The sequence below is a fragment of the Neltuma alba genome, unplaced genomic scaffold (assembly GCF_004799145.2).
Source record: "Neltuma alba isolate B1F8T4 unplaced genomic scaffold, ASM479914v2 tig00010924_pilon, whole genome shotgun sequence".
NCBI classification, from domain to species: Eukaryota; Viridiplantae; Streptophyta; class Magnoliopsida; order Fabales; family Fabaceae; genus Neltuma; species Neltuma alba.
In genome coordinates this window covers 1-14,995 of record NW_021635700.1, presented here as the reverse complement: position 1 = coordinate 14,995, position 14,995 = coordinate 1, and the positions used below count along the sequence as shown (strand labels likewise).

Sequence of the window (14,995 nt, the reverse complement as noted above, 5' to 3'; positions counted from 1 at the left end):
TTAATATAGAACTCAATTGTTGAGTTAATCTTGATCCTAAATATAAGACTCATTTATCATATTTATCGATTTTTTCTAAATTACTCTTATGGATACTCTCTCAACCATAATCAAGTAGAAAAGAGAGGGGTATTAAGAAAGATGATTATGGTGTTTTAGGAAAAATGTGTTACTTTTTTTATAATTAACTAACTTACCTAACTTCTTTAATCTAATCAAATTAGTTAAATGAGTCTTATATTAAGAACAGGAGGAGTAGGTTATAATCAGGATATTTCTATTCATTTTGATTTGATAATAAAGAGAATGCTGTGTGATTTAGACATCTATCGGTGGAGAAATGTATAATTGTCTTCAATGACTTTTATCCGTGATATCATAAAATTTATATAATTATTTTTTGGCAGAGTTTAGGTGATTTAAGTATGAGGGCTTACTATTAGATGTTTATGAAAATATGTACACACGTTTATAAAAATATTTACACGATGTCAAAATATTTAGTAATGTAACTTGTACACACGCCCTTATATAAGATGTATCATTACTGACTCTGCGCATATTTTCTATTTTTGTAGTCAGTATTTGAACACATGCAAGTCCAATAATTTCAAGATGTGAAAAACAATACTGCCTTTGGTGTTTAATATAAAAACGAATTCGATATTTAATTTAGTTCTAAATAAAAGATCTCAATTCATTTTATTTTACATATTCATTTATTTTTCTCAAAGTGACCCTTATTATAGTTGCACATATCAAAGGTTTCATCGAATAGTAATTTTAAACAATATACATGAAAATAAGAATGTTAGTTAAATTAGTTAATATGATATTTATTTCCTAAAATAACCTAAGCACTTCCTTAACTCTTTTCCTCCTACTCCTACTTGATTATTATTGGAAGAATATCAAGAGAGTTAGTTTAGAAAAAAATTGATAAACATATAAAATAAGTCTTATATATAAAATCAATATTAACTCTTCAATTAGATCCTACATTAAAAACTAGAGAAATAACAATAACTAAACTAATTTTTTTAAATTAAGCAACTAGATCTTAATAAGTACTGAAAGAGGTACCAGTTGACACGAATTTTTCAGTTAACATTATGATCAACTTGGCCACCTTTAGTTTGTCCGAAAAATAGTATTTACACACACACACACACATATATGTATATAGGCATATATATCGCACAACGTAATATCCAACACGGTCCGCAAAAATTAATGGGGAAAAACACTATTGACATCTCTTTCATTTAACACAAAACATAACACAAGTTCTACAGTATTGAAATTAAAGCTAAACTTGTCTTCAACATCAACTTGAGGCACACGAATATTAGAACTAGGACTGAACTTGATTTTTTTTTTTTAAAAAAAAGGTGTTTGGCATTTGAGAAAGTGAGACAAACTCCTTTACATATTTACTTTGTATGTCATAAAATCACTTTTGAAACTATGGTTTAGATTTCATCCAAACACTCCCTGAAAAAATATATATTTACTGTGAAGTTTTTAATTAAGACATGAATTGTAAAGAAATAATCTCATGTCATTCTTATTAGAGAACTCGATTATTAGTAATCACTTGAAACTATACCTAAATTGAGGGGAGCAAAAAAGAACATCATATCATGCTGTGAGATTGTCAGAATGGTCTAGGAGGCTTCTCTAAGACAGCAGAAAAGAACGCTTCTTGATCACCTTTATCAATCTTTGGAACAACCACCCACTTGCGTCTCTTGTACCTCAGCATCTTGAAAGCTTCCAAGTAATCATCCAAATCCTCCTTCAAACAGAAGAAGCTGTCAATCCACAACAACCCACCAGGCCTCAGAACTCTATCCCAATCATACAGCACAAAATCCAGCAGCACAAAATCAATCCACCCGTCCAGAAACCTCGTCGTGTGGATCAAATCGAGGGTGTTATCAAAGAATGGAAGCCGCTGATTTATGGTTAAGTATAGAGGAACAAGTCCTCTGAGAGCTATCATTTCATTGAAGGGTGCTCCTAGGTTGATAGTTGCAGAAACTATAGTCACATTATATTCTTTCATTCTAGCAGCAAAAGTACCAGTTCCAACACTGAAGTCCAATCCTATTCTGATCTCTCCAGGCTTGATTTGAAGCACATCAGATATGAGGAAATCAGAAGTCTGATTTTCAGAACTGGGATCCAATGTTACCCATCTGGGCATTTCATGATGAGTGAGGTTGAAGCAATCTGAGCACTTGAAGAATCCCTTACGAGTGGTGTTCCCAGCGAGGCAAGTGAAGTTCTTGCACCGGTATTGACTCCACCGGACATTTCTGTCATCTGGAAGTTTCCAGATGGACTCGTTGATTGGCAATGGCTGCATATATAGCCGAGGTGCTCTTGCAAGGCATCTTCTTCTTGGGAGAGGATCACAGCCATGTACCATGAGCTTCTGAGCCAGTTTCCAGTCATCATTGCACATTTCACCAATGTCATAATCCATGTATTCCTCAAGCTCTTCCCTCATGGCAAAGCAAGCATGGCCAATACTAGTGAAGGTTCCATTAGCCCCCATGAAATTCTGTTTTCCCAACCTATTAGGCTTGATCTTCACATACTTGCGAATCTCCTCCCGGAAGAAGTAATCAGCCGGCTCATCAGGCTGTTTCTTTTCTTTCAAAAGTGGAAGAGAAGTTGTGGCACTGGTTTTATGCTGACCAATCCCTTTATAATCTGAAAGAGATGCTTCCATGGATTCCAGGAGTCCTAAAATGTCAGCAAGAAAGACACTCATTTCCATCACAGAAGCTGTATCTGACTCTGCATCTCTCAAGTTCTGCAACTCTTGTTGAATTTTCTGAATTACATTTTGAGCCGTTATAATCACACTATTTCGAATTTCCTTTGGCTCCTCAGGATTCAAGTGGTTGCATAGAGATTCAGTGTCAAGAAAGGATTTAGAGATAAAGAATTTAGACAAGGTAGCAACAGAGAGAAGAGCAAGAGCACCCAATACAAAGATTGTGCAGTAAGCCCTTCTCCATATTGCAAATTTAGGAGTACCATTCAGTTTTGGCATTTCTGTATTTTCTGAACTGAGGATATTGAGTGCTTTCATATATCCTCAAACCAAAAACATCAGGACAAAAAGAGAAAGGGGGGCAAAAAAAAAAACCCACACAAACATAATCTGTTTCAGACTAAGAAATAACCTGACATTTGCAGCTCAAGGGAAACATGTTCATAGAGCCACAGCATGAGAACTGAAACAGTGATAAGAACTGGAAAGCTAATCATGGAGATATGGGGTAATCGTTTATTTGGAAAGAAAATTGGTGATCAAAAATATGAATAGGTGGATCTAGAAGATCTCTTGACATAATATGGAGTTGGAAATTGACCTAACGGATTATTCAAGCATTCTATAGCGCTAGCTTAGCAAATACTTAAAGTCAATCACAAAAAGAGAGCAAGTCAACGCGTGGATCTTAAATTCAGGTATTCACAACTTGCTAAAAGATAAACGGTTTATTATTACAGATCTAAAGGAGAGCTAATAGCAGAAAACACGATAAAGCAACCATAGAATTCACTATTTGGTCAAGTAACTTAATTTTCTAGCATCAGCATATAATATTTGGTCAACAAGGCTTTTCACATGTTTAAGTCTTCCATTCACTTGTGACACTGCTCTAACTCCAAGATTGAACCACATGCATCATACAGACAAACTTGTCAGCAAAATCGTGTAGTTGCTTCAAAAATGAAACTGCCTCATATTAAACAAAAGTAACGTTTCAAGTTCACATGGTCAGTTTTTTTAGGGGAAAAAAAAATTTCTTGACCTGGCTCCATGTTATCAGGCTATCAGTTTCAATTTCATTGACCTGCTTGAAGACTTTGAATACATTTAACAGTTCTATTATAAAAATAATGAGAAAAATTAGAAAAGAAAATCTATCAATATCTATCTACGTATCAACAAGAATTTTGGCAAGCCATATTGTTCACAAGTGATAATAAAAAAGAACAGATAGCTTGCTCTAGGACTCCGTGCAGGGACTAGAAGCCAATGTGTATATAATAATTACATGGACAAAACGGACTTCAAAATAAAAGGAAAAAGAGCATAGAATCTCTAAACCTCTAAAATACAAAAGGGTCCTAGTGACAAGCATTATGGGAGACAGGAACAGAAGCCATTGTCCCAATACAAGGGACCAAATCCTAGCTGTCTACAATGAGGACAACTAAGTGGAGCCATGAATGTTAAAAAAAGGCAAGCAAAAGCAAAAATCTCTTTTTCCCTGAGTAGAGGGGAAAGTGCAAAGAATGAAGTTGAAGATGAATACTAAATTACAAATCAACAACGATGTTCAACTAGAAGTCAAATTGATGCAGACTTTGGTAGGTAACCAGTCAACGAAGGAAGAAAACAAAAAGGTAACCAACGGGAAATCAACATCAACAACCTTAATGCAGAGATAGCAATCCACCATAAGGATTATAGAGAATGATGCCTTGTCAAACATTCATTTCTGGGCAGCGACACAAAATTTTATACAGAGAGAATTGAGGAACAAACCCATTGAGGCTAATTCATGTGAAACGCAAACTCAAACAGCTAGGATAAAGCATCAGTTAATTTCTCATTTCAATATTTTAATCCAACAAAATGATACTTTAACTGTGAGTACCACTACTTCTACGCCTTCACTCTCTTCTTCTATTTTCTTCTCTTCCGAATGAAGAAAAGAAAATACCCAATTTAAAAAAAAAAAAAAGGCAAAAACTTGATCATCTTCAATAACCCAGAAGATTTACATTCTTGAGAAGCGAACCCAGAAGAGTCCAAGAAGGAAAATGGTCACCTCCGTCGCCTCCGGTCAGCCGGGTACTGAGAGAGCGGCACCACTTCTTGCAGAGGCGTCGAAATCGGCGTCATGAGCGGCGAGTTCCGACAAACAGGGCACGACCCATTTAGTTTAAGCCAAGCGTCAAGGCACAAGAGGTGGAAATAATGGCGACACTCCGGCATCATCCTCAGCATCTCCGAATCCCTATACTCACACAAACAGATCGAACACATCGTACTGCTTCCAACACCCATAGCACCCCTACTGTACTGGAACCTGGGGTACGAGTTTATAACGTTCTCGTCGAGCCCCACGACGGAGCTCTCGTTATCATCCTCCTCCTCCGCCACAAAAATCACCCGAGGCAGAACAATACCCTCGGATTCCACATTCGCCCCAGATGGGTTCATATTCGGATTCGGGTTCGAATGCGAAGTGGGGTTGGGGTTGCGGTTGCGGCAACAGAGGTAGAAAGAGAGAATGAGCGTAGAGGCAAGAACGAGGAAGGCGAGGGCGATGGCAATGGAATAGCCGAAGCCAATGTTGATGAAGAGGGACATGGGGGCAAAAGGGAAGCAAAAGACAAATAAGAAGAAGAACCAGAAGAACCAAGTGAGATTTTGAAAGTGTCCATTTGACGGAGAAGGTGAAGAAGAAGTAAGAGGAGAGGGAGAAGGGGAATGAGGAGGAAATTGGGGAGAGATTTTGGAGGGCAAAGGGTGGGTGGGAATCTCAGCTGCTGCATTAAATTCTGGGGGTTTTTTTGTTATTGAATTTGGAGGGATTGGAATATTACTGTCTCTCCCCCCCCCCCCTCTCGAGCGCATTTAATTCAAAAGGAGAGAGAAGAGAGCGAAAGAAAAAAGAGAAGAAGAAGAACAGTAGTGCCAGAAAGTTGGGCTGCTTTGGCCATGCCTCGCTCTGCCTTGCTTGCACCAACGATGCTTCTTGGGGATGTGCGAGACGAGAACTTTCAAGTTTGAAGTTTGAGGTTTGAAGTACTCGAGGCAATCACACACTCTCTTCCCCCGTGGAATCAACGAACTGCTATCCGCCTCTGGCTTTGTGACTTTTTGTTTAGGTGAAGAAATTTTAGGCAAAATCATTAATATAATTTTCTCACTTTCCCCTCTAATAAATATATGAGAAAAATAAAAGATAATAAAAATATAATATTAAAGACAATTTTATTATTTTTATAAGTAAAATAGGAAAATTCTACCGTCTTAGAACAAATTTAATGACTATCTTAATTGTTTAAGAACAATCTGCCTTATTAAAATATTAATGATGGAATTTGAATCCATATCTATGAACTTGATCTTCATAGTAGCACCAAGAACAGAATGTTCTTATGCACTCACAATCCTTCAAACTTGCTGTGCCAAAAGAGAGAAATTAATTTGCCCTAATATCTCTTCCCTCACTGGGGTAAAAAAGTCATTCCCGTTTGAGAGGTGAATTTTCTTTTGATCACCTGAAAAACCCTAAGGTCCCGTTTGTATGAAGCATTGAAAATGAGGGATTGGGATTGGGATTGCAATTGAAAAAAATCATTAAAATAATCTTAGCATGAGTAATTGTTTGTTATATGGGATTAGACAAACTCATAAAGTGGGATTGGAGAATACCACTTCCCCCCATGGTATTCTCCAATCCCACATACATGACTTTGGCTAATCCCAATATCAAACATTTCTTATACTAAACACTCTCTTAATAGATTTTTTCAATTGTAATCTCAATCTCAATCCCTCATTTTCAATGCTCCCTACCAAACGTAACCTAAAAGAAATAAAGGTAGGCAGAATCAACAAGGTTGCGATACTTTTGAGGGAGCTTGAAACGTTAAAGTTGATAAATATTGGCTGAAAATAAGACAAATGTGATGAGAGTGAGTCTCGAAACGTGAGATAACAATCTGCCTTTCCATGAGGAAATTCGATGCCTCACAATAATGATGAGGCCTTGATACAGGAGACACTTATTTCTTCTCTTATCCGCCCAAGTGTCCAAGTATTTCGGCAAGAGAGTTCCTTTTTTTCCCCCTTGGTGGTACAAATTTTAGGACCATAACTTAAACTGGGATGGGAGAAGCTCCACATGAGTCATCACATGTTACGAGTTGAGTCTTGGCTTTGAATATGCCTTTTTAAATACTGCGACGATCTCAGAAATCAAATCATTTCATTTGGTGAGAGTGTCTGACCCTTTGACCACTAAACCCACAGTACGATGGGTGACAAAGAGTTTCTTTTGGAAGAAGAAACATGGACATTTTATGTTTTAAATCAAGAAACTTTTCTGAATGACACCTTATAATAATAAGCAGGGATGATAAAACCTGACAGAATGATTTGCGAGAATAATTGTGAAAGATTGAACGATGTTTTAGAGAATGAATGTTCTGATTATAATTTTAATTTACAATGTGAGATGCTAGAAATGAAGTAGTTCACAAGGGAACTTAGAAAATCAGTGAAATGGCTTAATTAGGAACCAAGGGCGACAACTTGGAGATTAATAAAGGGTGGTAGCTTTTACAGTTTTGCGGAATTTATCATTAGAGGACACTAATCAAGATGATAATCAACGTGGTAACATGAATGTTTGAACCAAAAATGTTAAATAAATAGATACATAAATCATAAACAATGCAATTGGTTTAGATAAGATTTTCTTAAGCATGAAATTGTGAGTTCAAATCCTATATAGAGGTCATAATAAGTTCATGGATTATGGATTGTGGGGAAAAAAAGGTATACGCGTAAAATTTCATATAATTAAGATATGTTTTTAGAGGTTCAATAATATTTTTAACATATTTAATTAATGAAACTTAAAGCGTTCCATGGATGCATATTTGTGGCCAAATTTGCCTCAAGACTGATTAAGGGGAGACTGATAAAAAATTAGAAGCAGAAGCCATGTCATTATCCTAGGAGGGTAGACTTAATTACATGCCCATATTTAAAGTTTGTGCTTTAGCTCTTTCGGTGGTTTATCCAATGTCCCTTTTCTTAATGCCTAAATGGTTAATATCATGAGCTGGAAATTCTAATGGCTACTTTCTTTTGGGCCTTTAATGGTAATTTGGGAAAAAAAATTAGAATGTTGCATCTTTTGAGATGATGGGATGATTTGTGCTTGGCTAAATCTCAAGAAGGCATATGAAGGTTGGAATTTTTTTCATAGACAGGACAAGCTCTCCTTATGGCTACTACACACGCTTGGAGGCTAATTTTTGGTAACGAGGATTAAATTTTAGGTAAAGTAGAATCTAACACTCTTATCTTATTTTTCAAGTGTATCCAATACCTTGATGTTATTTTTTATGCATCTTATACCCTAATCTTATTTATAGCACATCTAACACCTACATCATAAACAAGTAGGGTTTTGACTACACCAGAAAATAACATCATGGTGTTAAATGGACTAGAAAAATAATATTGTGCTACTGAATGCACTTGAAGAATAATATCAGAGTGTTGGATGTTACTTTACTCATAAATATTTGTGTCAATTCTTAGAGGTCAAGTTTTATGTTTTTTCCCATCTTAAATGTAGGAGTTGGGTAAACTAATTTACATAATGCATGTTGGTTTTCCTAACATAATCATATATAAAAACTATCCCAATTAGTTACGTCTATCTATGTGGACAATCAATAGAGATACTTCAACAAAAATAATAAATATTTTTTTGCATGATCTATTCTATCAGTTCTAAAGAAATTATCCAAATTCATTCATGATGCGGTCTGCAATATCCTACATTCATTAAGAATTGTTTTATGGCCTTGAGATATAGTAGTATTAATTATGAGTGATTAACTACTATTGGAAATATGGCGCATCTTGACGGTTAGAGGTTAGAATAGTTCTGCTATGAGGTTAATCTACAAGGCTAGCTTGGGGATTTAATAGGTTAAGATTGGGTCCAAAGAGGAAAAGTATGGGGTGATACGATTCGTAAACGTAATCATTTTATGTTTTTTTTTTTTTATTTTAGTTTGTCAAGTAGGTTTTTTAACAAAAGTTTATCCACACACAAAATTCATTAAACTGCAAAAGTCATTTAGAATAAAAGTAACTTTTGCCAATGCTAATCCAAATAAACTCTTATCATTTAAAACTTTAGATGAGATGGAATTGATTTTTGAAATCTCACCTTATATAAATTTAATTTGAGTTATCATAATTTACCCAAGGTTCTTACTTCTAAAATACGTTTCTTTCGGAGTAATTGGTGAAATTGCTCTAGACTCATTGATTTGGTATTTGATCCATAGTTGGTTTTTTTTTTTTTTACTACTCATAGATATCCTTCTATTGAAAACAATCATATTCAAGATACTATCGGGTAACTCTTTTAGTGGGGATTCAAACTTTAATTCATCACATTATGAAGGACTAGTCCTTTCTACTGGACTCAACTCTCATCGGTTTCTTAATTGGTACTTGATCCTTAGTTGACTTTTCTATGGTATTTCCCATTTTTGGGCGGTGGCACTCTAAAAGTTTTTCTTTGGTTCTCTTATTTCTTTTATTTCACATAATTTTATTGTTATGCATAAGTATTCTCTTATTGAAGGTCTGAGACACTGTCATACACTAAGTGTGGGCACTTTTCTCAATAGAAATTTGAATATTAGTTTGTCATATTATAAGAAACTAGCTCACTCCAATAAACCCAACTCTCATTGGTTTCTTTATATAATTTAGATACATATACAAACACAAATCTGTCAATGCTGGGCTTAAACCTAAGACCTCATCCAAATATAACAGGTAACTTAACATCAGCGTTTTTGGAGTGTTGAGGTAATTGGGTTTTTACCCACAATTTCTCTTAGGGGATATTTTGGATAAGAACAAAACTATAATTTCAAAAGTGCTTTTAAGGTATATGAAGTAAATATATTTCTAAAAAGTGATTATGGGGTTATCCAAACACCCCTTCTTTGCATGATGATCATGATTTGAAATGGTTTGTTATGATAATGAGAATTGGAATCCAAATATCAATTTGGAACTTGATACTAAGTCTCAAATAGAATTGTGGAACACCGAATGATGCATACTACAGTTTTGCTAGACTATATATATGGCTCTTTAGTCTTTGGTACCATATGGTATTACATTAAATTATAGTCACAATGACTATAAAATTTGCAAGGCAAATCCTCAAATCTAATTATAGAAAGAAAATGGTCCACTAGGTCGTTTCACTAAAGCATGGGTGAATCATGGAAGATGGAGCTATGAGTCTGAGATTATGGTTTGGTACGTTATAAATTTAGTTACGCATAGCTCTTGTTTCTTCTCTTTTAAGTAAAGAGAAAAGAAAAGGCTTATTAAATAAAAAGAATAATTAATAATTGGAATGTTGGATCATACCTCATCCACCTTTGGCGGATCAGCCAGGCCCATAAAATTTGGGGTCTGATTATAATTAAATAAAAGCTTAGGGTCAATGGTATAAATTACCCCTTTATGTCTTTACTACAAATTCTCTTCTTCTTTCTCGGTGCATTGCTGTATAAGCAAAATTCCGACTCCCTCTGTGATCGAATTGTACGAGGGCATATAAGGTTACTAATGCTTTCAGGTACGCTCCAAAAACTCCCATGGAATAATCTCCTTCGAAATTTTGCATTTCCTTTTTTTTTCTCACAAGAAGATATTTTTCCTTATATATATATATATATATATATATATCTATTCTCATCGGAGAATGTATGAGGGATAATAACCTGAAACTTTCTTGGAAATAAAGTGCTCTACTTAAAATAATGGTGTGAAAAAACTGTGGAGGAAGTTGGGGGAGAATTTTTTTTTTTTAAAAAAAAGTTGTGCAGAATTTGAAAGAAAATGCACTATTCATAACCTATGGATAGTACAAACATCTTATAATTTTTATATTTTATATTAATATTGATATTGATTTAACTTTATACAAAGAAATATTTATCATATTTGGGCATGATGAGTTGGAGAAGCTTGGGCTAATTTCCTAAGGTTTTCAATGATCATAACCAGTTTTGTGTGAGTCGATTCACAAAGCACTTGGGCAGCCATCCTGCTGGATCCAACTGAAACAACACAAACCAAATTTGGAAAAAAATTAGTGAAAAATGAAGTTGATCCAAATATTGATCCAATTTTTCAACCAAAAAAAAACTATGATCTAATTTTAAAAAATATTTTTCATATTATTTATTATTTTCTTTTGCAACACATAGCTATTTTCCTATTAAATGTAGTCCTGTTTGAGCTAATATAACAATATTTATGGACACTTCTCATAACAGAATTTAAAATATGATTCGTCACATGCATATAATTGGGAATAGGTACGTTTGGCAATGGGTCAACCCAGTCCATGATCCACCATATTCGGGTTCTCCCCCAACAAAAAAAAAAATCCAACCTTCTTTTTTGTGGTTAACTGAACCAGTCTACCAAAGTTTAACCCATTTTAATACAAAAAAAATCCACATGTAAGTTACTATAATATTACCTGATTTTTAATAACATCTCTATAGTTTTTTTTTTCACCTATTTACCATATTCTTATCATTTCACTTGTGTTTAATTAAATCCCTACAATTTGTTTTATCAATCCTTATGGTTTTCACTAACTTTAATCAGGTTCTTATAATTTTTTTAGTAACGATTTGATTAAAAGTAAGGTAAAACTATAAGGATTTAGAAAATAATTTTTCCTTCATAACATTAATAGAAAAAGAAATAACATGAAATTGAGATACCTGAACAACATAAGTGACAACACAAGAATCATCTTCAAGCTTCTCCACAACCCATCCTGACTGCAACAGTAATCCTCTAATTGCATTGCTTTGCTTTGGATGCAACCCTGCTGCTATCTCCTTTGGTAGTGATGCTACTGCCACTACCTATAATAGTTCATTCCCATTTCAATTCATCTTTTTTTTAAAAAAAAATTGCACTAATAATGGCATCAAGAAAATATTATCTTAAATTTTATGTATTGGTTCAATCACAATAAAATTATGTTTAAAATTGATCCTAACTAATTAATTTTATTATGTTCATTCTAATTTTAACACATTTGCAATTTGAGTCATATGAAGCTATTTCAAGTTATAACAGTGAGATGAGACGTGGATAGAAGTTGAGAATTAACTGAAAGTTTTGTATACACGTGATCATCCAAGGTATTTTCGTCGGTCCGTCCAAAGACACTAAAAGAGACTTTATAAGTTTTTATCATTTTAGCATTTGTGAATCCTAGGGCCAGGGTTTATATATTGTCATTTGCCCACAAAAGTTTCTTCTTTTCTGCTTTTAGCTTGGGGTCCTCTTTGATCCAATGGTATGCCCCACAACAATTTCATTTCAATCCTCTCTTTTATAAGGCACAAATAACATAATTTGGTTGAAATCGATTAAAGGCAATAAATATGGAAAAATAATAATAATAACCTAATGAAAGAGGGTAAGTGAGAGAATGAGCAAATGGAACATGGAGTAACCAATGTAGTGAGACTAAAGACAAAACAGAAATGAAACAAAAGATTTATTCTTTAAAAGCATTATCTTTATTTATAGGGATAAATGGGGTAGGAAAGAAATATTTTTGTATTGAAATCACTATATGCAATGTCTATCTCATGCAAATGTGACAAGTGATGTTGTTACTAGAGTGGTTTACTGATTTATCATTATCATTTTTATTGTATTATTTAAAGATAAGCAGGACATTTTATATTTATAAAATTAATTTTGTTTTTATTTTTTCCTCATTTTATTCTACCTTGGGTAACAAGTAACAACCGGATCCTATGTTTCATTGATAAAGATGGGCTGTCCGAGTAGGGTTGTGAAATGGCATCCCATGTAAAAAGAATAAACAAAAGGAAAAGTGAAAGGTGAAAGTTTAGGAAAAGCTAAAAGGGATATTTACATGTAACTTTAATGATTAATGGATATAATTATTTTTCATTAATTAATATCAAATTTATTTTATTAAAATTATATGGACTTATATTTATTTTTAAATCAACCGTAAATTTTTGGTAAAGTTTACATATACATATATATATATTCCTCTTAAGTCCTATCAACCAAAAGATAAACTCAAATTGTTAGCCAAAATTTTCTCATGTGATCACTAATGTTCACTAATTGATGACTAATGAATGTATTGATAAGGTAGATATCTATTTCCTAAAATGTTCCAAGTTTTTTTTCAAATAAATCTTATTTGATCACTAATTGATCCCTAATGAATGTATTAATGTACAAAACAGAAAACAAAGTGTTTAATACCATATTAAAATATGAAAAAGATATTTATTATCTATATACAAATAAGTTTTTTGAGAAAATTCTAAAAAAGTACCACTTAAATTTCAAAACCTCAAATCAAGAATTCCTACAAAATATGTTGTCATTTGATTTTCAAGTATAGTTAATTACTATTAAAGTATAGGAAACAAAACTAATTTGGGATTTTAAAATTCAAGTGGTTTTTTTTTTTTTGGTATTTGGAATTCAAATGGTATCTTTTTGGAGTTTTTCAATTTTTTTGTGACAGTTATTCTGAAACAGAAATTAATGAGAATGAAGAGGAAATTAATGTGAGGAAAAAGAAGAGAGAGAGAGAGAGAGAACTAACCAAGGTGCCATCTTCCATGGTTTCACGACGCTCATAAACAATGAATTCTCTATTGCGAAAGAGAGGCTTTGAGTTATCTCCAAATCTCAAACGAATTATGCTTAGATTGTCTTCCAAGTCTTTTATGTATCTTGCTTCCACCAGATCTGAGTCCCATTGCTGCATTTTCAATCACAAATTTTTCACAATCTCAATAAGCCATTCAAAATTATAAAAAAAGAAAAAAGAGAAAAATGATAGGAAAAATTAGTCCTCTCACTACTAAAAAAGAATGCTTTTAACGCCCCCAATCCACGTCGATTATTAAAAAAAAAACGCTGTAAAAAAATGATATCATTCTTATAAATAAATTGCATATATAATATCATTTTTAACTAAAAAGTCATCACCTCTAGTAAAAATAACATAGTAAACATTTGGACTGCTATGACGTTTATGAAGACGACGTAGTTCTTAAATTTTAATTTGGTATAATTTGATTTTTTTTGATTCAATTGTAACTCACTTTTTGAATTTTGATTTGATTATAACTTAATTATATAATATAACCATTTAAAACATTAATGATCATATTTTAGAAAATAAAATTATATATTTCATGAGGTTTGTGAGTTAAATTTTAATTGTTAAACCATGAGGATTGAATTGTAATGAGATAAAATTTAGGATGGAGTTTCAATTAAATCAAAATTATAGAGAGAAAATTGTTCTGCATCAAAATTAAAGGACTGAATTATAATCAACCAAAGTTATATGGAGAAAATATTAATTTTCCTAACAAAAATAATATTTTCTATATCACAATGGGACGAGAAGCATTTAACTCTTTATAACAAGAAACGGCACCGTATGGACATTAACATGGCCACAGACAAAAGCTTTCTTTTCAATTCGCTGGCTCGGAATCTACTCCGCTTTTGGAGTTTCCTATTTATTCTTTTTCACTTCTTTTTCTCTCAATTCGGCTTCTTTTGAATATTCAAAATTATTAATTTTTTTTGTGTTATCATCATCACCATCATATTTTCATTTTTTTATAAAAAATATTTTCAATGTTGATTTCTAAAATTAATACTATATTAATTTTTTTGGTTAGTAGATAATTTCAGTTGAATGCTTGTGAGGCCTTATATTATTTCTATCATGTGTACAGAATATTGAATGTTAATATAGTTTCTTCTGATGGAATTGCAGGCTCATCTACTTTACATGAAATTTGAAGCTAGTTAAAAATTTTTATCTATAAATATTATGCAATATATTTACTTTTGGTAAAGTAATTATTTATTCTTTACATAATATAATAAATCATATATAAGTTGATACTTCATGAGAATATATAGGTTTGATATGTGGTGGCACGCAAAAATTGGATTTGTTTGTCCATTTCTGTAAATGATATGTTACTTCTTGGTAGGGAAATTGTACAGGAACACCATTTTAGTTCTCTTTTTTTTTCCCAACCAAATTTTAAACATAGTTTT

The 14,995-nt window shown here is 33.0% G+C and overlaps 3 protein-coding genes across 3 annotated transcripts; all 3 read right to left on the bottom strand.

The window, feature by feature from the left end:
• Positions 1-1,519: 1,519 nt before the first annotated feature.
• On the bottom strand, positions 1,520-4,414 carry LOC114759974 (uncharacterized). The gene has a single exon (XM_028949222.1). It carries the CDS (start codon positions 3,104-3,106, stop codon positions 1,658-1,660), a length of 1,449 nt encoding a protein of 482 aa, XP_028805055.1. The 5' UTR covers positions 3,107-4,414; the 3' UTR covers positions 1,520-1,657.
• A 65-nt stretch (positions 4,415-4,479) lies between these two features.
• LOC114759975 (RING-H2 finger protein ATL67-like) lies at positions 4,480-5,845 on the bottom strand. The gene has a single exon (XM_028949223.1). The coding sequence runs from the start codon at positions 5,669-5,671 to the stop codon at positions 4,856-4,858; it is 816 nt and encodes a 271-aa protein (XP_028805056.1). The 5' UTR covers positions 5,672-5,845; the 3' UTR covers positions 4,480-4,855.
• Positions 5,846-10,763: 4,918 nt separating this feature from the next.
• Positions 10,764-13,670, bottom strand: LOC114759990 (START domain-containing protein 10-like; the record flags this gene model as incomplete). The annotated part of the gene is given in 4 exon segments (XM_028949234.1): positions 10,764-10,896; positions 10,899-10,941; positions 11,620-11,766; positions 13,512-13,670. Coding segments are annotated over 4 exon segments (426 nt in total), but the record flags the coding sequence as incomplete, so codon positions are not given.
• Positions 13,671-14,995: the final 1,325 nt, after the last annotated feature.